This window comes from Nilaparvata lugens, chromosome 7, assembly GCF_014356525.2.
Source record: "Nilaparvata lugens isolate BPH chromosome 7, ASM1435652v1, whole genome shotgun sequence".
NCBI lineage: Eukaryota > Metazoa > Arthropoda > Insecta > Hemiptera > Delphacidae > Nilaparvata > Nilaparvata lugens.
Window position 1 is genome coordinate 48,370,061 of NC_052510.1, and position 27,888 is coordinate 48,397,948.

Below are 27,888 nucleotides of genomic sequence, written 5' to 3' on the forward strand. Positions count from 1 at the left end.
TGTCACCAGCTTGCTCAGATCTTTGAATAGTAGCATAGCCACCTCTAATACAAGGCCCCGGCCTACGATATTGCAACGTCGCAGTGTAGGCCTAGAATCTAATACAATATGATTGGTGTTAAAGATTTTGAAAAATACCAGCTGATCTTTTTCACCAATCATGTATTAAGGTTCGTACAGATATACGCGCCGCGAACATGAGCAATTCACTTTTAATCAGCTGACTATATCTGTATTTTTACAGAAACGGTAAGATACAGATATAAAAAGCTTGGCATCAGCTGATTAAAAGTGAATTGCTCATGTTCGCGGCGCGTATATCTGTACGCGCCTTTGGATTCTAGGCCTACGCTGGGACGTTGCAATATCGTAGGCCGGGGCCTTGTATTACAGGTGGCTATGATAGTAGACTTGAGATGCGCGTGGACACTAGCGTCAGGTGATCAATTTTCATAACGGCAAGAAAAGTTGTGTGAGTGCGCCACAACAAATTTTTTCATGATAAAAACACTTCACGTGAAATTATAAATTAATAAAACAATATTGAAAATTGAAGAACCCTTTGACATTTAAAATATTACAACGACTAGTTTCGACCATAGGTCATTTTCAAGTTGAAATGTGGAAAATAAATGTGCTGTATATCTTTATTTTCCACATTTCAACTTGAAAATGACCTATGGTCGAAACTAGTCTTTGTAATATTTTAAATGATAAAGGGTACTTCAATTTTCAATAATGTTTTATTAATTTTTTCATCATGTATGCTGTATGGTACTTCATAATAATGCAAAACATCAATACGTACTGTACGTAACGTATGTCATATACTTCAGTGGGATCAACAGTGACTACGATATCGTACGTCGAAAAAGGGTAAATTTTCCTAAAAGTGGAAAAATTCTGTTTTTGGTATCTTGAATTCATTTTTTTTTTCAATAGATCGCAAAAAAGCATCTTTCAATCAAGTCTTTATAAGGACGTAAAGACTTATTTGTCACATGATGTTCAGCTTAATATATCTGTATTTGTACAAAACCAGTAAAGGTGTGTTTTCGTAACGGGCAGACGACAGAATTCACTTTAAATTAACATTTGTTCTTATGGGAGTGTTCACCCATCGGCAGAAAGTTGAGCAGAAAAAAAGAACTGTTCAAATCAGAGACGAACTGTCGTTCATTTCGCCGTTCATTTTAAGGCCTATCATCACAATGCTATTTTGCTTCGACCGATCACTGCTCGTGAACCGTTTTGTCGAAAAAGAACTAATATCGGGATTCTGTCGACGGGAACAGACAGCTTCGAAATATTTTTCTGCTCTGATCACGTGACACCGGCAGAAGAATCTTTCTCTGGATCAGACGCCATGTTCTTTTTAACCTCAATCTTTAATTTTTGGATGGTTTGTTTTGATATATTATTTTGCTGTTGGTTGTCAGATTTCGGATTGCTACTATTATACTGTGAAATTAATTTGTAGTAGAAAATTGAGGTATAAAATATTTCCATTGGTTTCTTTATTTTTATAATTTTTACAAGAGAAATTGAAAATGGATTTACAACCGAAAGGCGTAAAATTCGTTATAAATTTGATGCGACAGTTCAAAGTTTTGTACTTTCCAGACCTGCACAACGAATTACCTATTTGAAAAATAGAAAATGGTTAAAAATTGCTGATGTGATAGAGGATTCAAGTAAGTAGACTTAAATTTCTCATAATAAAGTAGGCTAGATCTACCGTACACAATTTAATATAATTTTTATAAGTAGCCTACCAGCATGTTTACAATTTTTATTCAGGTAGTCTACTTTAGTAGGCCTTTAATAACCTAGTCTCTAGGTCTAAATTGCTATCTTTTTCATTTTTCAAGAAGTTAGAATTGACGAATTTTTATTTATTTATTTGAAGTATAACTTCTAGTATTTAATAATAATGTAAAGCCTAGACTAGCCAGTTTGTGTATGGTAGAGAATTATCACAAGAAAGAGAGAAATCTAATCAACTATTTAGATTTAAACTCATTCAAGCTTGCTTGATTAAATTAACATGAAATGATCAGATTCAAAACATTATTCAACCAAGATAACATTTTGAATTTTACATGATAAGATAAGATAGCATTTCATGCTAACAATCTTTTACACTTTCATTGAGTTGTCCTAATCACAAAATACATTTTTATAATGCAGCTAGTAGTTTTCACAAACCGATTTATTGAAAATAACATCATCATTTGACTTTGAAGTATTCCCTTACATTCTAAGTCCTAAAATTCCATTATCATTGTTGCACCTCAAAATATTTCAACCCATAGTTTATCAATACAATAACAAAACTAACCTGACTATGAGAACATTTACTTTGTCTTTGGTACCTATCCATAAATTAATCTTCTTTTAGTTAATTTAAATTCACTTGGAAACAAAATTACATAGATTGTTAAAGAAATAACTTGATCAGAGTCAGTGTAATTGAATATTGAAAGACTGCCATTGAAAAAAGATGAAATGGTACTATTTTTCTGGTTGACAATTGCTACCAAACTCATTTAAAACTAAAATAGTAATGTATTTGAAACACTTATTCATGCTCTATTGATCAATATATTGCGTGATCTCAGGTATATCAATGTGAATAGTATAAATTAAAACAGGAGACACACAACATAGATGGATTAAAAACACTGAAAAACTTACATTAGAATCGGAAATTTTCGAGGAACTGTGTCCCTTTTCTCGACTGAGCAGAGAGTGTGTAATGTAAGTTTTTTAGTGTTTTTAATCTATCCATGTCATGTGTCTCCTGTTTTAATTTATATTATAAAACTTTAAAGTGTTTTCTGTTATGTGCTACAAATGTAAGTAGGCTATATACTTGTAAGTAGGCTATAGTATATAGCCTAATGTAAGTAGGCTATAGTATACTATACACTATGTATTATAGTTTATTGACTGTAATAGTTTACTTCTAATTTATTCAAAGTCCAAACTATGTATTATCATTGATGATTAACTTCACTTTATCTCCAAAATGGATATATGTTGAAAGATTAAATATGTTTCTTTTTTCAGGTACCATTTACAAACAAAATATTGAAGAGAATGTGCTCGAAAGGAAATTCATATGAATTCTTTTTTGTTGACCAGGATGGAAAAAGTCATTGGAACTCATAGTTAGAATAAGAATAAGTTAGGTAAGATAAAATTCCACTCATTTTTTAAACTTTATATAGGCGATGTCATTTTATACAGTTTCACATTTTTTTAAAAAGTTTATCCACTTCGATGTTTTATTATCGATCTGATGTTAGTTATTCAATTAGTAAGACATAAAGCTATGGTATGTGACTAAAATAATTAAAAAACTGACTGAATTTTGAAATCATTAATAGCTTACAGTATACAATATTTCAAAACAACGTGAAACCACATGAGATCAAGATGGACAGTTGAGAAGAGTGTTTAAAAAACAATGTATTCACTTATCATTCAGGGAATAGAGCTGTTCATAATATTTGGGATTCCTTCCATAAAGAAATAATTTATGTAACAAAATCTAATAATGTGATAACATTTAACATCAAATTATGTATTTAATGTTATCACATTATTAGATTCTGTTACATAAATTATTTCTTTATGGAAGGAATCCCAATATTATGAACAGCTCTATTCCCTGAATGATAAGTGAATACATTGTTTTTAAAACAATCTTCTCAACTGTCCATCTTGATCTTGAGTGAATTTTGAACTTTATGAATGACCATACATACATTAGAACTATGAATAGATGACTTCAAAAATTCACTCAGCAAGTGCTGGTAGAAAACACTGAATAATAGCTTTAATGACAGTGATTCCACCTTTTAAAATTTATGATTGAATTCATGAAATACCTGCATCATTTTGAGAGATTTATGTATTTACAGTTTGGTGTTTATTTTCAAATCACTTAGTTCTACTTATAATGAGTGTTGTAGATAATCATCATTTCAGATTAAGCAATTAATTTATTGATTATTCCCATTTGTTTCATTAAACTTGTTTCTCTGAATGTAGAACTAATAATTACTTCATGCAGTACATTTTGGAAGAGTTTAGTAAACCAAACGGTTGAGAAGTAGGCCTACTGACCACAGAAATAAATGAATTGTTCATGGTATCCAAAAATATGTTGTTCACCAACAAGTTCTTTTGACCTTGGGGCTCACTGATTAATCCCAATTCCTGCATGGAGATTTATTTATTTATTCAATCAATCATTCAGAATTACACAACTTACAGATTGATGCCAATAATAATTCAACTGATTGTTGGTTTATTGGAATTTCTCATATAATATTACTTTGTCATTATTGGGGGTTTCTTCCCAAGAAATATAATTAAAAACTTATACAGATTACAAACAATCAATTTCAGAATTCACTTTGCAAAGTTTTTTTTATAATGAATAATAAATAATTATCAATAACTTTTTGATTTCAGGCCTAGAGGTGTACCAGCCAGAAGTAGAGGATGACAAAGAAAATCAACTATGAATAATATTCCATGGATATGATTCATGTATGATGTAGTAACCTACAGAAGAAAGAGATGGACTAATCTAAGAAATATATTCATTTTTTCAGTACATCTTGATGTTTTTATTTCATGTTATTCATAATAATATCTTCTTCTTCTGATCGCTCCTGCAAACTGCTTCAATTCAGGTAGTTTTGAATAAAACAGCAAGTGACATGAAGCTAATAAAATGAGTTTTGATGGTTTATACTTGAGGGATTTTTAAAATTATATTCAACCCAACAGCATCGAACTCTTATTAACAACTTTATTGGTTCTGTAAGGCTTCTACTTTTTTTGGAAATAATAACATTATTTAACATTGCTGACTAGCAAATGCTAGAGGTAACGTGTGGTTAAATAATAGACTTGAATTGGATATAAAATAGGGTATCACAATTATGTATTGCATTAAGAATTAAGTAATAGTACTTATGTACTGCATTGAAGGGGTAATAATTCTTTGAATATGAAAAATAACTCAAGCAAAAGTTGAAAATATTATGTTCCAAGCCACATCAAATATAATGACTTTCAATTCTACCTTCTAGGCTATATTTCCAAGGCTTTGATTAAAATTAATAAGCTTTTAGAACATTATAGTAAATAAGGAGTTTGAATGGCTACTCTAGTTCTAATTAATACCCTAATAGAGTATTAATTTTGATAGGGCAACTTTAATGTTTAATTATAGAAAATAACTAGTAGGCCTACCCTAAAATATTCAAAATAAGCATGAGCATGCAGTTTCTAATTATGTCATTGTCAAGAGAGTCCTTATTGAACAAGTCGAAACTAATCATGTTTCATTTTGGAATATCACAAGGTTACTAGTTACCTTTTATAATTAATAGATATTTATCTATTTTAAAATAGGCTATGTGTTTTTTAAAGTAGGTACCATAACAGAACCTGTTTATTCTAGCAATATATAGTTATATCAACAATGATTATTAGAATTAGTTTGCCTGTTTGAATACACTTTGTACATGTCATATGTGTTACAGTAATCTATAATAATAATAATTTTTAATATTCGTATAGCTTTTACTGGTGAGGAGTCCCTAATTCAACCTTGCCTGAAAAGGCATATTGATTTAGGCAGGCAATGGGCCTCACGATTCTTATTTAAGTATATCAGCCGGGACCGTACCTATCCAATGATCAAAAAGGGGACTGCTAAAATAAAATTGCCTAAAAAACGTTTACAATATTTATTTCTCTTGGTGTAATATAACCCGTAGATTCCAAAAATGCCAAAAGTAAAACACTCATTTATTAATTTGATTTTTTTTTTCGATAGAGCTTCAATAGGCCTTTGAAGTTGAATACGGTACTCATAGTAGGTAGGCCTACCTATACACGATGTGATTCAAAGAACATGCATTGACTCTGAAGGCAAATGATTCTAGTTAATAAAATAATAATAATAATAATATATATTATTAATAATGGAATGCTTCTAGTTAATAAAATAATATCTTATTAATAATGAAATACAATCAGTTACTTCAAATAATTCACCCTTACAAATTTCAAGCATAGGAAATGAAAAGTAAACTCTTTGATTGACATGCCTATAAAGCATAAAATTTAGCATAATTGAAGTAACTAATAATTGTGGAAAAGTTATCTGAGTTATAAAAAGCAATTTATTCACTTTATTGAATTAAATATCCAATAATAATTTTAGAATTACCTTTTGGACAACCCAAAAAGTTCATTACCCATAACACATAAAGCAAAATTCATGTCAAAGAACTAGTTCTTTGAGTGTTACTGTTTCTGCCCGCCTGGGTGCGCTGCAATCGATTCTGCTTCTGCCCGTTACGAAAACACAGCTTTAGATACCGTACAGATATAATAAGCATCAGCTCATGAAAAGCGATTTGCGTGTTTTCGTGGCGCATAAGTCTGTACGCACCTTCAAGGAATAGATTTTAAAACCATAAGTGGGAATCCCGCTTTAGACGGTGGGAGGATTCGTTTCCGGATGGGAATGGCCGAGAAGGTGACCACTGCTTCTTAGGCTGGGGTTAGACCAAACAAGCAATTTACTTGTTCTGTACTAAGATTTTCAGAAACCTGGAAATTACCAATTTAACAAAGAAATGAGTGGATTCATACATAGATAAAAATATAAATCTATGAATCCTTGTTAAACCTGTTTACTCACAACATGTTTCGGATATATGATGCCATTATCAAGTGATTGGAAAATAAATTTGAAATCTAACTACCCCTTTTAAAATTGTTTACTCCAACAATAAATTACACTTTACAAAAACACTTACTCATGTTGTGAGTAAACAATTTTACAAAGGGTATATAGATTTATATTTATACAGTTTAGTGTTTTTTGGGTGCAAGGAAGGCATAGCCAAGATAAGTTCACATAAATTCAATCTTGCCAATTCGAGTGGAACAGTCTATGTCAAGTTCACTGCTCTTATGAGCCATCTACTGTTCCCTCCCTTCTCCTAGAAAGGATAATAATATATAAAATAAAAATGGGTAATAGATCGAGGAAAGAGTAAAGGTTAAGGCTGTGCAAATGCTAGAAATAAACATTTTACTGGTGATATTTCTCAAAGTTTTTCGAATTGTGTATCATACAGATATAAAAATAGAGAAGTTTTCTCAGGAAAACATTTTTTCCGATCATTACTTCTCGAGATATGAGCTCCTAAAGTTTGAATTTTTGGGACAGAACATTTCAAGTTCGGTAATAGATAAATCCATGAGATTTAGAGGATAAATTCTTCAAAATTTGTTTTCCTGAGAAAACCGTTCATTTTGATAGCTTGATGATATACAAATCGAAAATCTTTGAAAAAGTTTATACATTTGAAAAATATCACCAGTAGAAATGTTATTTTTAGCCTTTGCACAGCCTTGAGAAATCTCAACATCTATGAAGGGCGGGGTGGGGTAGATTCATTTACAAGGGAAGGATATTGCGTATTTTCTTCTTTTATTCTTACAATAGTACTAACAAACATTAACCTGCAACAGGACAGTAAACTTTCATAAATGTGAACATACATAAATGTAAGTTCTATTGTAAAAGGGAAGATAAGTCGTTTTGTTCGTCCGGAAGGTTAGTATCAAGCTCATCGTTGAATCATCCAAAAATATTAAAATTGAATGCACCTTTCACTTGGTCACGTGAAGAAAAGCAATGAAAAAGTTTGAGGAAATGTAAAAATAATTGAAGCTCACTAAAATAGTAATGCGTTTATTATTATTATATTATGTACAGATTATATCTTGACACTTTTCCATGGTTACTGGATCCACACTGAATATAACTAGGAGTGTTATCATTAAAACGTAAACTGATTGATATTATTTTAATTTCAGAGATGCTAGCATCAGTTCATTAATATCTTCTTCTATTCACGGCTAGCGTATTTGTAAATTTATTGATGTCGGCAGTTTTCAATAAATTCAAGTGTGGAACATAATATCATTAAAATCACTCAACTTGTACAAACATAATAATTATATGAAATAACAATGAACTATATAAAAAACTGGGTTACCGTACAATTTTCCTGAACTTAGGCACAATTTTCAACAATATCATTACCCGGTATTACACAAAGAATTTCATTTATTAATTCAACTAAGTTGTAACATGATAATCCTGATCATCAAAATTAGTTATAAGAAATACTACTAAAACGAAGTCTCAGACTTGTGAAATATAACAATAATTCAAAAACGAAACTTGCAAACAATAAATCTGCTAATTTCAAATGCCAATAATCATAATAGAAGTTTTAAATATGATGATAATTACCTTGAATATCGTGACGAATTCGAAAATATTTAATCACTATTAATAGTTATGAAATTCACATTAGAAACACTGTAACTGGGACTGACGGTTATGAATCATTCAACATTTTTTTTTGAAAAAATCAGAATGATTCTTATTTATAGATAAAGACTCACATACAATACACCATTGACATGTGAAACCTTATTGAATTGAATATTCGCTATTATCTTTACATACTTTTATTGTATTATCAATTATCTGAAAACTGATAAAATGTTAATGATGCATTCTAAACGATTATATTAATAAGTATAAACTAATGGAAATAATATCTTTCATGAGTTGTTGAATTTAAAATCGTTAGTCGTATCACCAAAACATTTCGGCTAATTGGTTCAGCTGAACAATGGTGAATTTATAAACTGAACACAAGTGATAAACAACCAAACCCCTTTTCAAATCCCGACCATTATGAATTAAAACGGCATACAGTACTTACTTATGTAAACAACAAAATAGACTAGTGAAAATTAGCAATTAAAACAACACTAATACATAAATTTCAACTGAGTCTGGTGAGTTCACCAACAGAATTTATCAAATTGTGTGGTTCATTTAAACGAAATCGGTTCAAGTGGGAATATGGTTTAAATTAATTATTATTAACAATGATTATAAATATAAATGTTTACACATTTGATAAAAAGAATGCAGTAGTGTTTTCTACTACACACATTACAATAATATTATTACTTTGTTTTCTTTTAAAATTGTAATTTACACATTAATTGAAATTAATATTCAATGTCTTGAAGCTACAAAAATATATAAATATTATTTTTATACCAAACAAGCGAAATTTTATAATTTTCTAAAAGCAAGTATTTTCATTTGTTGTTATTCAGCTTGTTACGGTATAACCAGTATAAATTACTTTTTACATTAATTTCATCGATAATATATCTATAGGCTATATACACATATACACGCATCAGAGACACTTCAATTCATTACATATACATCTAGTGCAATTCGGGTTTGCTGTTGTTACAAAAAGCATTCAAATATAAAATCAAATACGATTTACATTTTTTAAATTTCAAGATATAACATACGATTTCTAAAATAATTCTAGTAGGCGATATGATGATGTAGATTGGTTTCATTTTTATCTATTTGGAGAAATAATATCAATAAAATAACAATGTGATGAGAAGGCCAAAATAAATGGGAAATCATTAAGCTCGATAATATTTAAATTCCTACCTACACGTATGGTTGATAAAGCTCGTACAATAGATTGCAGTTTGTATAGTCACATGATAAAGGAGAGAATGTCAATGAGTTTACTAATCGATTAGAAATAAGTCTACTGAATGTAAACTCGACTACATCCGATACATAATAAAGACCAGAACAATCATTTACATTTTGTATTCAACATTAAATTCAATCAATTGAATAGTAATTTATTTTCACATGTTCGTTTCTTTCCGACTTTTCACTGTGCTAATAGAATATAATCAACATATTGAATTGCACACAAGTCGTTCCATCGTTTCAAATTTGTTTGTAAATTGTCATTTCTGAAGCGGTGCACCAGAAGCAATTCGAAGAAGTAGAGAATGAAAGGAAACATGAAGAGGTGACTCAGTACTCAATATTGATAACCTTCTATTGATTGATAAAATTCGCTAGTCTTCAGAGCTCAAACCTATCTCCGCTTACGATAGTAGATCTAGAAAAAAGAAAACAAAAATTAGAATCAAATAAGAAATTACATTGATGAATAGGAAAGTATGAATCTACTATTAGACTTGTCTGAAGCCTCAAAAGTAATTGAACGATACTAAAAATGATTCAATCACGAGAGAATGTTCAAAATTGCAGCCTGAAGGTGGTCCTACATTGGAACCGACTTCATCAGCACATGTATATATAGCTATGTATATAGATATGATCAAACAGTTGGTTTTCTTTCTCAACTTCCACCAGCTCCTTATCTCAATACTATAGAAGAACAGACTGACGTACGGCTCCAATTTAGGTCCATCCTTGTAGAGAACGAGTCTTTTGTTGTGAAAGAACCATCTTATTTTCTATTCATTAACAGATATTTGACACCTCATTATCAAGTGGCACGTAAATAATTTTTCATTTCAAGAAATTATGAAAGAATTTGTAAAGACTGTGGTTTCTACAAAAATACAACTGATTATAACACAGTAGAATACTATAGCACATAGCACTATAGTACAATAACTAATCATCGTTGTAACTCCTAATCAAAATGTAACAGGTATTATTATAAATATTTTAAATAATAAAAATATTTAAATATTGATAAATTTTAATACGATTATGAATTAATAGAATGACTTCTTTATTCAATGATACGCTTGATTTATTATACAAACAATATAATATTTTTATATTCCATATTTATTCTGTATTCAATGATAGATTTATGTGAAATAATTGGTGATTTCAAAAAATCCGATAAAATTTTCAGTTGCTTAATCTTGTTGGTAGGAACACATTTTGTTAGTTCATCATCAGAGCTTTTCCTCCCAATTCTTGTGAATTCTTTACAAGGATCAAGAATCAAGATTTTTTTATTGTCACAAACAAAATTGCATAGACAAAAATCACTTGACATAAATATCACAATATTAATACTAGGATCAAATACAGGTCACATTAACTTACATTATAAAAACTATAATAAAATTAGAACTCTTAATTTTATGGATGAGTCACTAATTAAAAGCTCTTCAACAGAGTAAAATGCTCCCTCCTTCAACCATTTTGTTATAACATATTTGAATCTTTTACATTCATAATTTCTAACTCCAGGTGATAGAACATTAAACATTTCTACACCAATATAACTATACATTTTTTGCGTCTTAGCTAGCCTAACTCGACTTTGATCAATTTGAGTGACAGCTATTGTGTTATATTCATGGATGTTTCCTCTCAAATTGAAAAGACTAGGGTTATTCTTCACATACATTAAACAGTCCAAGATAAAAAAGAGTCAGCACACCATTGGTTAAAAAAAAATGGCCTACAATTTTCTCTCTTGCCTAGATTTAATACTGTACGTAGAGCTTTTTTTCTGGCGAAGGAGAACATCTTTTGCCCCGCTAGAGTTACCCCATAACAGAGTTCCATACTGCAGGTGTGAGTGGAAAAAAGCAAAATAAGCAGTTAGAGCAAGGTTCGTACTGGTACAAGATTTTAATTTCTTCAGTAAAAAGATTACCAAGTTCAGTAATATTAATATATAACAGTTCTATAATTGCTTGAGAAAACTTTGAAATGATCATGTTGCTAATTGAACTATACTAAAAATCTCAATCTCGAGTTACAGGACAGTGATTTTGTGTTGATACCAACATATTTATGTTTCTATCACATATTATTCTATTTCTATATGATTCTACTGAAGGAGAAGAGACCTCAGAGAATCAAAACCAGAACTGTAATTTCAAATTCAAATTTTAAAATTTGTAATCTGTAATAATTATGAATCAAATAAAAACATATAAACTTGAGAAAATTTGAAGCACCGTTAAAACTGTAATATTATTCAAGAAAATAATCAGATATTCAAAACAGGTACAATTTTTAAACAAAAGTTCAATTACCGTTGACAGTATTGGAGTCCTGGAAGGCAATATACGACTGGTTGTTGAAATTGACACTATCTTCGTTGGCCAATTTGCCATTGGTTGTGGTGGTAGTGGTGTCACCAGACGTCGGCTGCAGAATTTCACCCGCTGGCTGAGAAGTGTCCAAACTCGACAGGTCTAGCAGATTGTTGGTGATGTTATTCTTCTCCAGTGCCCTGCAAATTAATAACAAAACATTAAATTGTGAATAATATATACTATGTAATGATCCAATTTACAATTATACAAAATGTTCCGTTGACATGGAAATATAGTTAACACGTAATATGTTATTTAATACATGTTATGTGTATTCGTGGCGGCAAAGTCTGTCAACAAATGTGACTTATGTCTGGAGTAATACTTCTGAAGTCTGTGGTCTTATAGTCATTCCAAGTACGGTATTACTTTGTATTAATTCATTTAGGAGCACAAACAAGAACCATATTGGAAGAGTTGTTAGAAATTAATTGCAAGTAATGTTTTCTTACTTTCCAAGTAACACAAGTTGAATAAGTTCAACTTAATTTAATTTGTATTCATTACTTATATTGAATAAATTTCATATATTTAAAAGTAATTAAATTAAAAAGATTTTGGAAGACAACATAATAGGCTGTAGGCCAACTTCTAATAGCTTCATTAAATAGTTTTCTCCCTTGAGAAAGGGAATAGCCGGTTCCAATACATAAATACAAATAATTAAGAATATGGTTTAACTGGAGATTTGTGATGATTTAAGATTAGGGGGAGTTAAAAAGAATTTGAAAAAAAAATTAACCCACTAAAGCTTGATGTGTCTTCTTATATTATGTCAACGACAGATTTATCTAAGGTCTTATTTCATTTTCAAAAACAGATTCACTCGGAAACTTTTTCAAAAGATAATTATTTTTGCTTTTAAAAATTTACATAATTTAGAGACATTCAAGTAAGATTGATATTGTGCTAGCAGTGAATTGGTCAGACATAATATAGCAGGGTAGTTGGAATTGCTCTAGTTAGTATAAATAAAGGAACTTATATTGCCAAGATAAGAATTATGTTATGAAGACAAGAGACAAGTCAAACACAGTACAACAGCACAGCAAATGTGGACAAAGTCTAATCATGAAAATAATGAGTGTATAGAATCAATAATTAATATCATACTATAACAACAAACATGCAACATAATAAAGTAACTAGTTACTTAACAAATAAACATTAAATTGCACATCGCACAACCATAAAATGCCGCTATGTCTAGTAGCTCAGTTACTTGGATCTATATAATTATTTTTCTTGTATTCAATTTATCATATATTAATCAAATACATTTTTCCCGGCAAACCATTTCATGAAAAAATATTTACGACAAGAGATCAGAGTTATTCATTCATCTATCACATTCTACACTGAATTAAGGCAAATAATTTACCAACTGCTTGCCAAAAAAAATCTATTAAAATTAAAGATCTAATAATTCATACATTCTTCAAATTAGATATCATTACAAAATTAATAACATTAAAAAATACATATTAGAAGATTTACTGTATGTATTCAACATAGCCTTGCATACCTTAATAGAATTTGTCTTATTAAACTTCATAGAATTTATGAAACCATGGAACATCCTGGAATTCTATTCTATTTCAGCTATTAAAACGGGGTTATATACTAAATAGAGAAAAAAATACTGTATATGTAAAATAACAGGCATTAAGGATATACAAGCTCAATAATATTTGAATTATTTTCTCGACATTTGATACAGTTTTTCCACCCACTAGAACTTCATGCAAAGTAAGCCACGATAGGACAATATGAAGAGCAGGAACTTATGTTTGTTACGGTCTTTAACGAAGAAAATTTACTACCTTCTCTATAAAATAGACTCACTATACAAATAAACAACTAAGAAAATCCAGAAGATAATAAGTTACACATCTACAATCGTTACACTACATTGCCTAGGAACAAATAATAGTGTTTTTTCTAGCAAGCTACTGTAAAAACTGATTTCAGCATACACGAAGACAGAACGAACATTCAAGTGCAGTTGTTGCATTAATTTATTGATAGATACGAATGCAAATTGCTGTTTTTAATTATTGCTAGATTTATATAACAGTTAAACTTACTGATTCATGAAGAAAAGACAAGGAGCTGTAGAAGCTAAATATGAAATATGGAGACAGAGGAAAATTTATATATTTTCCAAGTTATGAGAACAGTGAACCAGTTTCTTAAGTTGAAAATGTAGGAATGGTTATTGATTGTAAATTAGTAACAACTATTGGGAGAATTTCGGGCGGTTAATGTAATTTTTGTCAATTTTTACTGTGACTTTGTTTTAAGACACTAACACATAAATTAAGATGAATTTTATTCTTCATTATTCAAATATGGTGTTGATCTATTACGAATGATTGATTTTTATCCTGAATATTGCAATTTATGAAATGGTGGAGTAAGTATTTCAATTTAATATTAGGATGTGAAAGTTTGAGTGAGTGAAAATGTTAGAACTGTACTTATAACGTTTGGACTGATGTATAATTTAGAATTGGAATAGTTTTGGGCTTTAGCCTGTGATACTTTTCTAAAATTTGTGTGTAATTCTGAATGACTGAATAAATAACTATCAAAACTTCATAACTACAGCAATGAAGAAGCCAGGTTTTCGTTAGATTCACATAAAAAAGGTATGGATAATAGTGATTATTATAACAACTATTGTAAGTTCGAATAATTGCAAATTATACAATAGGGAAAGAGTATAGATACAATTTTCTACATAAATATTGCATTAATATTTGAAATTTGAAACCTTTTTCAAGAATTCTCAATTTTAAAACTTTTTTGTATAGGATAGATTTATTATAATGCTTTAATTTTCACATATTTAGAACTGAAGCACCTACTGATTAGACAATAATCCTATCCAAATGCTTCAACTAAATTTTTAACTAATCAGTCACAAGGAATACACAATGAAATTGGATGTAAATCATTCATTGCAGTGTAGTTGAAAATACAGTAAAATAGTAGGTGTAACACGTGACCAAGTATGCAACTTTATACTAAAACAATTTTTATTCAACAGCAAATTAAAGTAGTAAATTGATATCGTTTACCTTTTTAATCGATAACAAAGGTAAAAATAAAAGAGTATATAATATTATTACAGTTCTTTTCAAATAGGACTTACAAATATTGTCAGTTTTGATTTTAATTGAAAGCAATTATACTAGCCTTACATTTAGTGGATTCTAGAATATTCTAAATACTAAAACATAGAAAAATCAATTTCTTTTGGATGTACGTACATTATTTTTTGAAGCAGAATTATTATTCAACTACGGATATCACTGATCAATAAATAATCTCAAAGAAAATTTTATTTGAAAATGAGAAGAATCAATAACAGAGTTCGTTAAATTTTCCAATAATTTAAAATGTAGCAATGGAAACAAGTAAATTTCGTACGGTAGCAACTCATAGAAATTGCTTATTAAATCTCTCTTGTTTCCTGAAAATAACTAATTGTACATTATTGAATACCATATTACAACACTGGAGAAACATTAAATTGTAATAGTATACTCGAATCTCAATCTTTCATCACTTCAATACATGAGTGGTATTCATTATTCATTTTCAAAGGAGCCAACATTTTAGTCGACTGATATATTATTTTCTATATTAGAGAATTTCCATCAAATAGATACAATATAAAGCCATTACAATCAATACTTTACAATAGAATATTGAAACAGGTTATGTGAACGACTTTAAAGCTTACATCTTACTTGAACAGAAAGTAAGATAAAATGGCTATACTAATAACCTTACTCGAACATTGTTGATATTACTATTACTGATAGCTGAACAAATTTATTCAAATTTGATCAATTTATTCAACATCACAGCCTTCTTTGACAGTAGTTTATCTCTGATCGACTGATTCGGTGATGCTAATCCACAGTTTCATGGAATCAGTTCTAAACAAAGCAATATTTCTATTCACACCACAGAAAAATATTAATGGAACAGAGCGTACATTGATTTACAACTATATAATAACTAGCTGGAGAATCGTTTCAAATTTGTACACACTTCGATCAGAGTTTGATAGTTCATAAATATTCCCTAAACATAGCCAATTATCAAATATAATTATTGACGCTCGTGTAGCCAGAACTGTTCAACAATGTCCTCATCACCAGTCTTATAATTATGGAGGATAGCACAACACTGAATAAAACAATAGACATTATTTGGAGCTATGGAAAACAATTGATAACATTTATTATATCTTTACAAACTCTTGTGTATGGAACACGATACTGTGTACAGTTCACGAAAGTACTTTAACCACATTAGGTTATAATTGTGTGGTAGGAGAAGTACTGAATGAAGTTTATATTGATATACGAATATGTTCAACGTCCTTATAATCTCTAGATTTTATTCACAGATATCATATATTTTATAAAATGTCATGAAATACGAATCAATGAATCACGACAAATAATTTTAATAATTATTGGTTTGTAGGCAAAATGATCACCAAATCTAGATACAGAGTCCTTTTGCAACAGCCATTTTTGTGATCTACAATATGAAAGATGATATAACTGAAATCACATCATAGCCATCATTCACTGAGTCTAATCTTAATCAGATTACCATCTAGAATATTAAACAATCTTTTCTAATGAATATAAACAAGGCAATACTGTACTCTGTAACTAGTTAAACTTCCTAGAATCAAATTCATAATCTAGTCTCTATTATGTATTATTTAGGCACAATTATGATCATCGATAACGTATAAAATTACTATAGACACTATCCTATTGGAATTTTTCCTTCATACAAAAAGTATAAATAAGTTAATCTGCCTACTCGCACAGCAATATAGCAAAACCCATTATATAAAAAATAATAAAGCAAAACAAGGAGTCAATATCATATACAGTAATAACTATTATTTGATGTATGGATTGACATGTCAAAGACCAACATTCAGTTTCAAATGTTTAATTTCTCATTCAAATACACTAACGCAGAGGTTCCCAAACTGGGCGCCGCCGCAAACTAGTGCCAGGTGCGCCGCCGTTGTCTACTATTAAGAATATAAACTAAAAAAAATGATTATAATGAATAATTCAATGCTAAATAAATAAATTATACTAGGTGCGCCGCCAAGCCATATCTGTACTCAAAGGGAGCCGTGGGTCAAAAAAGTTTGGGAACCTCTGCACTACCGTATTATTCCATGTCTCTAATAAAATCATCATGATTGTAGAGGATGAATTATTACATTCTGAGTAGCAAATAAAATTGTTTCAAATGTACAGAATAATGCATTGTGCTTATTAAAAAATATTCAATTTTCAGTTATTGCTTTCAAAACGTTTTCATGATAATGATATGATTCTCACAAACAAAATTAATTATTCATAGTCAGCTACTATTACGTATGTTAAGCTTTTATACAGATTTGAATACTTACATTTTTTGTAAATGAATAATGTTTATTCTGTAGAATCAAGCTCGACAATATAGAATCATAATAAATTAATGTAGCTTGAATAATCTAAATATTCGAAATTGGAAAGATAAATCTTCACTGATGGAATTTAGTAACTACACTTATGAGAAACAACAGTAATCATTTTTGTCATAATCATAATAATTTTTAGGTTGAGATTAATAAACAGAATTATGGCTATGAGGTTGATATATTCACAATAACAATATAGGACAATAATAACCAGTAAAATGAACACTGAAATACAGCATTCAAATTAAGAAACATATTTTATATGTTATTCACAAAATGTTTATGTTTCATTCATTCATTCATTTTATGTTGGGGTTTCATTCAAAGACAAATTTCAATTGATTGGCAACATTTGCACAGATATCAAACAATGAGATTTTCACTGTTTCACATCGATCTTGAATTCAAAAACTAAGTATATAGAATCTTTAGATCCAATAATTTAATTTAACAATCAGTGTATTTCACTTTCAATATAATTACCAATAATCTTACAATAAATAAAATTATATTCTAAAACTAAAATATGATTTGAAACTGACAAGATCACTTCGTTCAATATAATTAATGAATTTGTTCAAGTCCATTTCTAGTCTAATTAACAGCATGAAAACGAATTCTGAGGGCGAAAGTAATGCAAGTCCAAGTGAGTTAGTTCTCTGCTCAGAATTTATTTACAATGAAAACACTGGTAGTACCATTTTGCTACGAGTAATTCCATAGAGTTCAGACTCAAACTAATATCTTCTATTTCAAGGCCTGGAATTTTACGTGTTAACACAACTATGAGGCGAACACATAAATAATAGTATAAAATTTCATATTTTTAGCATTGTGATCGTACTTGAACTCCTGATATAGAATTCCAAGGAACATATTGAATTTGAGAACTATGCTTAGACTACAACTAAACTCAGCACTACTTTGTCATCTACAACTAGATACTTGAATCCTACTTTCTTAGTTCCGTATTCTCAAACGATTCTCAAGAAAATTCCTAGCCAATCACACGATCTGGCAGCTCAGCAGCCAGCTACTAGAACCGTTCCCTTTGGTTTCTGTAACTGCTTGCTAGACAGTCAAAGCGTGCCTGGCTAAGAACGTTCTCAAGAACCATTCAGAGATATTATTGGTCCTACGCAAGTGAGAAACTAGTAGTTGGTTGCTAGCTGTCAAAGTCGTGCTGCACTACGTCCATATCAAGCTGATCCATGGCTGACAATTTAAAAAAAAATGATCTACTATGAATGAACAGATCAAAACATCAATCATTTTTACTCCTCAAATTTGTGTTTTTTCAAGTGTGAAGATTTTTTTTCTTCTTGAATTGTCAGCCAGGGTTCAGTTCTAGATGGGCCTAGTTCACAGCATAGTTAATTATAATACACTCCTCAGACTCCGTTATCCCGGAATGAACTGAATTGATTAACAATAACAATGTATTTTATCACAAACTAATAAACGAATGTTTGTATGGTTTACTATAGTGTATTTCATGACTAAAGAGCCTACTGTCAATTTTGATAGCTTATAATGGTAATTGCAATTTATTTATTTATTACAATAGTACATTTACTTACGAAAATGATCAATAGACTCAAGTCCACAACTGTTCGTATTCCCATCTATTACCACAAAATTTATAACAAAGATAAGTATTATACGTGTTATATCTATAACACAGTCCACGAAAAAATTGTTAATTGAAAAAGAGAATTTGAATTTGAATTTGACTTGTTATCAATTAAGGGATCCTTAGCAATAAAATGCACTATAGTAACTAAATTTGATAAGTGGAGAACTAACAAGGAACTTGCATCACTTTCCACCTTTTTACATGGTTATATTCACATTGATATACGACGTTTATATTCACGATGTTCCTAGGCATCATACGACGACAACGACGACTTAAATACGTTTTCAATTGTATAATAATTGAAGCTATAGTTTTGAGCGTTACCACTACTACCACCACCACCAGCACACACGCACACTCACACACACGGCCGCAATGTTATAAATAGTAATAATTTGTTGCTAAAGTGGGTGTTACTCACTGATTGTCGTCGACGACTGCGACGCCGTTGCGGTGTCCGTTGTGCTTGGGCGTTGCTGCGGCGTCGTTCGGCGTCTCGACGCTCGTCGCTTGGCTGCGTTCGGCGTTCAGAAACTGTTCGACGCCGTTGTTCGACACACCCTCCACCGAACTGTCGTACAGTTCGTCACCGTCCTGTCAAAAAACCAACCATAGGTTAGGTTAGGTAAAGAGTTAATCAATGCACCTGCTCGAGTAGAGAGTTAACACGAGTAGAGAGTTCAACGCCATGTTGAGGTCTCTTCGGTACGCTACGTTGAAATACGTCCTATCTCCCAATTTTAAATCCAAACTACTAATCTGTCTGAACATAGCTTTTAAAATTGGGAGATTGGACGGCTAATTTTCTTAGGATCTCTTCAGACTTAGCTACGCCACTACCTCCGTGAACAAAGCCGTGGTACATTCTTGTGACGTCAGCACACGTAGGTCTCCTACAACAATAAAAATCCGTTGATTTCAGCTAATCTGTATCAGCTTGTGGTTTTATTGGTGTAGGAGGCCCTAACTGTGCTGACGTCACCAGAATGCACTATGGCTTTGTTTATGGAGGTAGTGGCTACGCTAAGCTGAAATAAGCCTTAGAAAGACGTAGCCGTTCTATCTCACAATGTTGAAAGCTATGCTACGCTGATTTGAACGAGACAGATTAGTAGCTTGGATTTCAACATGAAACGGCTAAGTCTTCCAAATGCGTATTTCAGCGTAGTGTAGCTGAGTGCGAAGAGACCCTTACAGAATTACGCTGACAGTTAAAACTCTTGAATTCAAGTTGGATGAACCAAGTCAAAGTTGAAGTTTGATAAACTATTACTAGTAAATGCTTACTCTTTGATAGAATACACAAATTAAATCAAATCCAGTGACATAAAAAAATACATAATTATTCCTGAAAAGCATGGCTTTCTGAGATTTTGTAAATTGGAACAAAGTAAATTTGAAATTGAAGTTGCATTCTTCAATGGAACAGTAAGAAGAACAAGAAAAACACACTCTTCTCTACAATGTGATTATGAAGTAGTGATGATGAACAATAATTATTAATTGAGAACATTTAATCCAGCACAGAAATTAAAGATGGAAAATAAGTTGGATCCATTCCAACACCGTCTAGCAGTAATTGATAAATGTATTAACAATGTATGTTTCATGGACATTTAGCAGTCCATTGATGATAGAAAAATCTCAACAAAGTAGTTATTAGAAGCACGAAGTGTTATTTCATGTGGGCAGCTTTCTCTGTAATACAGTAAATGCTTTCAAATTTTAATACACAGCAAAAAACTACTCATTGGGAAATTAAAAACTGCTAGGAATTAACAAAATTGTAGGTAGTGTAAACGTTGGACAAATATTTATATTTTAGGGAGATAAAGGAGTTTCAAGTTTTGTTTTCAGAAGTAGAAAAATACGTGAAAGATATTCTAAAAATATAAAAAATGCAATGTAACTTAGTAGGGTACCTTGGTTGGCGTGCTCGTGGGTGTGGTACCCTTGCCTCGAGTTCTTAACATAATTGCTTCTACACGTTTACGTCTCGCTTGCCTATCTTCCTCCTCTTTCTTCAGCCTTATTTCCATTTCTTGTCTTTGCCTGCAATTGAGAAATATGTCATTGTAATTGTAAATTTCGATTGGACGAAATAGTAGTTGAAGTTTGATAAACTATTACTAGTAAATACTTACTCTTTGATAGAATACACAAATTAAATCAAATTCAGTGACATAAAAAAATACATAATTATTCCTGAAAAGCATGGTTTTCTGTGATTTTGTAAATTTGAACAAAGTAAATTTGCATTTGAAGTTGCATTCTTCAATGGGACAGTAAGAAGAACAAGAAAAGCACATTCTTCTCTACAATGTGATTATGAAGTGTAGTGATGATGAACAATAATTATTAATTGAGAACATTTAATCCAGCACAGAAATGAAACATGGAAAATAAGTTGGATCCATTCCAATACTGTCTAGCAGTAATTGATAAATGTATTAACAATGTATGTTTCATGGACATTTAGCAGTCCATTGATGATAGAAAAATCCTAACAAAGTAGTTATTAGAAGCACGAAGTGTTATTTCATATGTCCAGTGTGTGGGCAGCTTTCTCTGTAATACAGTAAATGCTTTCAAATTTTAATACACAGCAAAAAACTACTCACTGGGAAATTAAAAACTGCTGGGAATTAACAAAATTGTAGGTACAGTGTAAACGTTGTACAAATATTTATAGTTTAGGGAGATAAGGGAGTTTCAAGTTTTGTTTTCAGAAGTAGAGAAATACGTGAAAGATATTCTAAAAGTATAAAAAATGCAATGTAACTTAGTACGGTACCTTGGTTGGCGTGCTCGTGGGTGTGGTACCCTTGCCTCGAGTTCTTAACATAATTGCTTCTACACGTTTACGTCTCGCTTGCCTATCTTCCTCCTCTTTCTTCAGCCTTATTTCCATTTCTTGTCTTTGCCTGCAATTGAGAAATATGTCATTGTAATTGTAAATTTCGATTGGACGAAATAGTTTTTGAACTGTGAAAATTTTTCAATAATTTTCAAACATAATAGTGCCGGTTGCACAAAAACCGGTTGAATTTTAACCGAGATCAATTCCACGACAACCAATCAGAGAAGCCGTCTTTTCGAAAAAGGCTTTAGTGCAACCGGGCCTTGGTCCTCGATCACTCAACAATTAGTTTATTAAACTATTTTCCGAATAATTCCTGGATCGTATTAACAGAGCACACTCACACTCACTCATTTATTAAACTTATTTATTATTATTATTATTCAGCTAATTTATTAAAACTATATTTTCAATTAATTCCTTATTACTGCTAAGTTAATAAGGCATCACACTCACTTTTCAGCTTCTTCTTTGGCTTTCCTTTCAGCTTCCTCCTTCTCCTTCTTCAGTTTCTCCTCCTCCTCTTTTCTGGCGCGTTCCTCCTCCTCGCGCTTCTGCGTCTCCTTGATGGCCTCCTGTAGGCGCACCTCCTCAGCCGCACGCGCCTCCTCCAGCAGTCGCAACTGCTCCTCCTCAGCCCTCCGCTGCTCCTCCTCCTCTTGTCTCAGTCTCTCTTCTTCTGCTAACCTCTCCGCTTCCTATAAATCAATTAATAATCCATCAACAAATACATTCATAAGATATTGAATACAAAATACTTGTATTTGATGTATTTTCTAATCATGTATTTGATGTGTGTATTATTAAATGTAAATGTAAAATAATTGTTCATATAAACACAGATAAAAAGCTGAACAAGAGAAAACTGCACAGCATGGAGGCAAATTGACGATTCGCACTGCTACTGCTGTGATATCCAGTTAGATGACCACCTATTGCCGCCTAAAATGTCGTCTTGCTCCAGAATGCACAAGACATGATCTCTTCATCTTCAATGACAAAACTGTTAAAACATTTGAATACTACTCTAATAATGGCATATAAATCATCTAATACGCACGAACCTGACACGCACGAACGAGCTGATAAGAGGTAATGGAATCAACTATTCAAATTCAAATTTGATTTAATCCCATTCACAATATTTAAAAGTCATAAACAAAAAGAGAGAAAGATCATACATTTATACAGATCAACAAGATGAAAATAATAAGCTAACAATTATTTAGTAATTAATAATTATTAAAGAATAATAATTAATTATCTTATATCTTATCTTAATCTAATAATTTATATTCATTTCATTCAATTACAAAAATTCATAGTGGAAAAGAAACCAGGCACAGCCTTACTATTTCTAGCACATTTCTGAAAAATATAGTCCAAATTTTGAGGTTAGGTCCAAATTTCTGTTTAAGCCGCAAGTTTTTCCACTCCAAGAATAATCCAAAAGAAATTAATGATTAAATCTGAGTTTTGTAATCCAAGTACTGGAGAAGGTATAATTTTGAAAGAGAAAATATGATTTTTAAACAGATATCAAAATTAATATGCTATTAACTAGGTACCCTGAAGAATTCAGCGACTGCAAGTATTTATTTACAAACATAAGATTAACTTATAAGAGAAATCGATTGCATGTTAATTTCAGTATACTATAATTCCTCAATTTTTAAGGGAGTGCAATTATTCTATCAATTCATCAATTATTGGATATTAATTCATCAATTCAGATTCAATAATAATTAATTCGATTATCCAATGAAAGCTATATAAATCGAATGAAGGACATCTGCTACTGCAAATATTGACTAAAGAACTAGATAGCAGAAGGAAATTCGTTGAGTGAAACTGTCCAAAAATCGAACTCAGTTCGAACTCTTAGTTGCTTGCCGAGCGGCTATTCCTTTCTCCAACTAAGCACTCTTTGAACAGATTCATGTACTATCACTTCAGGATGCCTTATGTACACAGGGGTTGAACATTATTGACTATTGTTCATTCCTCATTCTAATTAATCTGCTAAATAGGATGGACGAATGAATGGCGGAATGTACTGACCAGCCTGAGACGTTGCAGTTCGGCCTCCCGTTCGGCCTGTTCGCGCGCCAACCGTCTGCGTTCGGCCAACGCCGCCTTCGCCTCCTCCTCTGTCGTGATTTTCCTCGCTATCATCGATGCTACAAACATAAACATCAATAAACATTACCATAGTTAAGAAGTTTATCCTATATTCATAATATAATAAAGAAAATAGCAGGCTTATAAATGTTTTTGCAGAGTTCCCAGTTTTAACAGTGAGACAACTTTACGTGAAAATCTCAATTCTAGCCGTTCATAAGTATAAAAATCTCTTTGAAACTAACATTCCGTCGTATATTTTCCGTTCATCATCTCATTACCGCATTCCTAGAACAAATTTAACAGTATGCCGCAGGCAGTTCATATACATGAGTAATAGATTGATGAATGTTTTGCCAGACCAATTAATTTCAGATAGATTTAATAGATCAGCTATTAAAAATATAGAGAGATGGATCAGAAGTAACAATGTTTTTCGCTTGATGTACAGTTAGAATCTACTTTATTAAAAAAAACTTTTTTCTTTGATATTATTTTCACTAAGTTACATTTTTTTTCAGATATTATATTACTACAATTATTATTATTTAACTTATTTATTTATTATTACTACCATTCAAATAAAATGTTTAATCATCTTTTATGTTTGTGTTAAATTAAATTAAATCTTTTGGTACGGTACTCGTTGCTAGCACACAAACTTAGGTTTTGCTGGCAACGCCAATTAAATTTTAAGTTGAAATTTTATTTTTATTCTGTATGAGTATGAAGTATTTGTTTCATTCATTATTGTTATCTTTATAATTGGTAAATAAATGATTTTGATTCGATTTGTACAGGATAGGAAATACACGAATGACGCATCGTCAAGTCTGAACTACTAGAAAATTTTACATATATGTATATATTCTTAATTTATCGAGGATGGTTATAGGCCTATTTTCAGTACTTCAAGATTTTAGTAAGTCAAATTTTCAGTTTGTCAAGTTTTCAATACTTCATGCTTCCAGTTTGTTACACTTTGCTTGAGTGTGGTCATAGATAAAATAGTGTATTCAACAGTTTTATCTTCTATCTCCTTATTCTTTCTATCTTATCTATATCTTCCTCTTCTATATCTATACTATAAATAAAGAAAGGAGTAGGCTTATAAAAGTACGGGATACGAAATACATGTTTGACACATCACGTCTGATTTACTGAACTGATTAACTTGAAAATTTTCATAAGAATTTGCATTCAAGGATGCTTGAAGACCTATTTTCTTTTTTGTTAATCGGATGATTATAATTTTAATAATTAAAACAAATTTATTCGATTTGTGATGCAAAGTTTACGTAAGATGAAAGCCCAATCAAATTGTTTTTCTATTGTAAATTATTACAGTTGTTACTTTCAATATCAACAAGGAACTATATTATAAAACCAAATTCAATCTATTTGTTCTTTAAACGAACCCTTGCGGAGCACGAGTTATCTGCTAACAAAGATTGAAGAAATCAGTTTCATACAGAACTAAACCTCGAAAATGAATGAAGAATATGACAATAGAATTATAATTTCAAAGGGTACTATAATTATATTTTATAAATAAAAGAAAGTAGCCCTGCATTTATACATTTTAATAAGAAGAATATTATATTAGATATTCCTGTGTTGGTGAGGTGTGCTTTTGTCCCCAGTGCATTATCTCACTTTAAACGAAGATAAATCAGCTGATCGTTTAAAAACGGAATGTAACACATTAAAATAAATGAGGCCAAATTAACAAGTAATCGTGGTTCAATGTTTAACGTAGAAAGTGTATATGACCCCAAGATAAAAAATACTACATAAAATAAATAAGCATCAAGAGTACTGACCAGTCATATCACTCTCGGGAAGTTCGTTCAACGTATCCTGCTGTACGTTTTGCGGCTGGGGGGGCTGAACTGCGGGGGCGGCAGGTGTTTCCACCTTGGGGGCAGCAGCAGTCGGCTGCGGCTTGCTTTCGCTGACGTCAGCACTTGGCGACAGAGGCTGTTCGGTGATGACCGTGGTGGTCTCGCTCACCGTCACCACTGCATCGGAGTCACCACCGTTGGACACCATGGTGGCGGTGGTGGAGGTGGTGGTTGTGGTGATGTCCACCAGGGTGTCACCGCCGGACGGCAGTGGTGGCGCATCCACGCCTGGTGACTGCAGCGGTGTCGCTTTTGGTGTAGTGGCCGCTGAACTCTGTCACAATCAACCGGGCACCACATTCAATTTATTTGTTCCACCAAGTACAATTACAATAAAAAATGATCATTGCTCATACTCATATTTTAGAGACAAATTTACGTCAAAACATGAGTTTGTGGCCTGAGACCGTCTTAGCATTGAACAATGGTGGGCCTTTTGAATGATTGCTACCTTTGGACTTATATACCTATATAATAACTCATTATTTCTTCACCTCAATTACTCGTACCATAAATTTACTTGAGCACTTAACTGCACCAGTCACACTAGGCATAACTACAGTAACTATATTACCCACAGTATGGCCATTGACTGTCACGCTTCTGATTGGTTAGCCCGGTCACATGGTACAAATCCGCCATTAAGATTCCCAACAAACTTTTAAGTCCTATCTTATAGCATTATAAATTTGGAACCTATCACTTCTTTTACTGATTGTAAACATATTTGGAACTCACGATGAGTTTGATATAACATTTTCGAAGAGAAATTGATTAGACTTCAATAAAGGCAATAAAGAAAATTTTAAAAACACTAATAAAGCTTGAAACATTAATCTCTCTTCCTTCGGACTCATCGCAGACCACTTCTAGAGCTTTCGCGGACAACTTATTGGGAACCAGTGATCTAGATAAATATGCAGAAAGATAAATTTCAATTTTATTGTATTTCCTCATCCAATTTATTGGATCGAACTTCAAATAACACAATTTCAAAATACTTTTTGCGTCTCAATTGAATATAACATTTTATGAAATTTTTAACCGTGATTAAGTGAATCTTGACTTCTATTATTGATTCTCTTCAGTACTGAGTACCCTACCCAAAACATGTTCAATAATTGGTCAATAGTTATTGATATAATATGGATTTACAGTTGCATTACCACGAGCTTAAGATTTGAAATATCACTAAATGAGAATAATAATGTTATGATAATGGGCTATGTGTTTTATTTTTCAATTGCTTACATGTTTATTAAAATCATTAAGTAGAACTATTGGCTTTTCCACAGTTTATATCCAATGTTGTGTTTACAATATTTTCGTCAGACTTATTGGATGTCAACTAATAAAACAAAATATTTGAATGTTATGGAATCTATTGAGATGAGAATTCCATCATATTTCTACAGACAGATATGAGAACTTCATTATTTTTTGTCAATGGAACAAAATTTATTACAATATCATGACATATTTCAAAAGTTTTTTGGAGATTCAGGTTTCAGGTTACGTTACCTACCTTTCATTTTTACTCGCTATTATCTACGAATCACTATTTCAAGTTCCAAAACTATATTGGGAATATAGAAAAAACATTAAAGAAATTATATCGAAGTTAATAATCACAAAAATATGCTTTAATAAGTAAAGGCAAGCGATTTTACTCATAATCGCCTATAATATAGTTACTGTAGGCACAACAAGATTCTACTAGTAGTTCTGTGAACAGTAGACCTCGCGCTGGTATAAACCAGTCTCCTCTAATACTGTCCATCAC

At 31.3% G+C, this 27,888-nt stretch overlaps 1 protein-coding gene and 1 long non-coding RNA gene across 51 annotated transcripts in view; one reads left to right on the top strand and one right to left on the bottom strand.

The window, feature by feature from the left end:
* Nucleotides 1-1,083: 1,083 nt before the first annotated feature.
* LOC120352443 lies at nucleotides 1,084-4,539 on the top strand. The gene is made up of 3 exons (XR_005571845.1): nucleotides 1,084-1,694; nucleotides 3,073-3,194; nucleotides 4,486-4,539. It is a non-coding gene; the product is annotated as an uncharacterized LOC120352443 (long non-coding RNA).
* Nucleotides 4,540-7,782: 3,243 nt separating this feature from the next.
* LOC111052973 (MAP7 domain-containing protein 1) overlaps nucleotides 7,783-27,888 on the bottom strand; it is a 331,750-nt gene continuing 311,644 nt past the window's right edge. For 34 of the 50 annotated variants that reach the window (XM_039432960.1, XM_039432975.1, XM_039432967.1 and 31 more), the window contains 7 exons: nucleotides 26,025-26,379; nucleotides 24,142-24,260; nucleotides 22,537-22,778; nucleotides 22,015-22,144; nucleotides 19,642-19,814; nucleotides 12,001-12,200; nucleotides 7,783-10,085 (listed from right to left, as the gene is read on the bottom strand). In XM_039432960.1, coding sequence (XP_039288894.1) covers nucleotides 10,072-10,085; nucleotides 12,001-12,200; nucleotides 19,642-19,814; nucleotides 22,015-22,144; nucleotides 22,537-22,778; nucleotides 24,142-24,260; nucleotides 26,025-26,379 — 1,233 coding nt within the window. In that variant the 3' untranslated portion in view covers nucleotides 7,783-10,071. The remainder of the gene's footprint in view (nucleotides 10,086-12,000; nucleotides 12,201-19,641; nucleotides 19,815-22,014; nucleotides 22,145-22,536; nucleotides 22,779-24,141; nucleotides 24,261-26,024; nucleotides 26,380-27,888) is intronic. The other 16 variants (XM_039432973.1, XM_039432981.1, XM_039432993.1 and 13 more) reach the window with 2 other exon arrangements.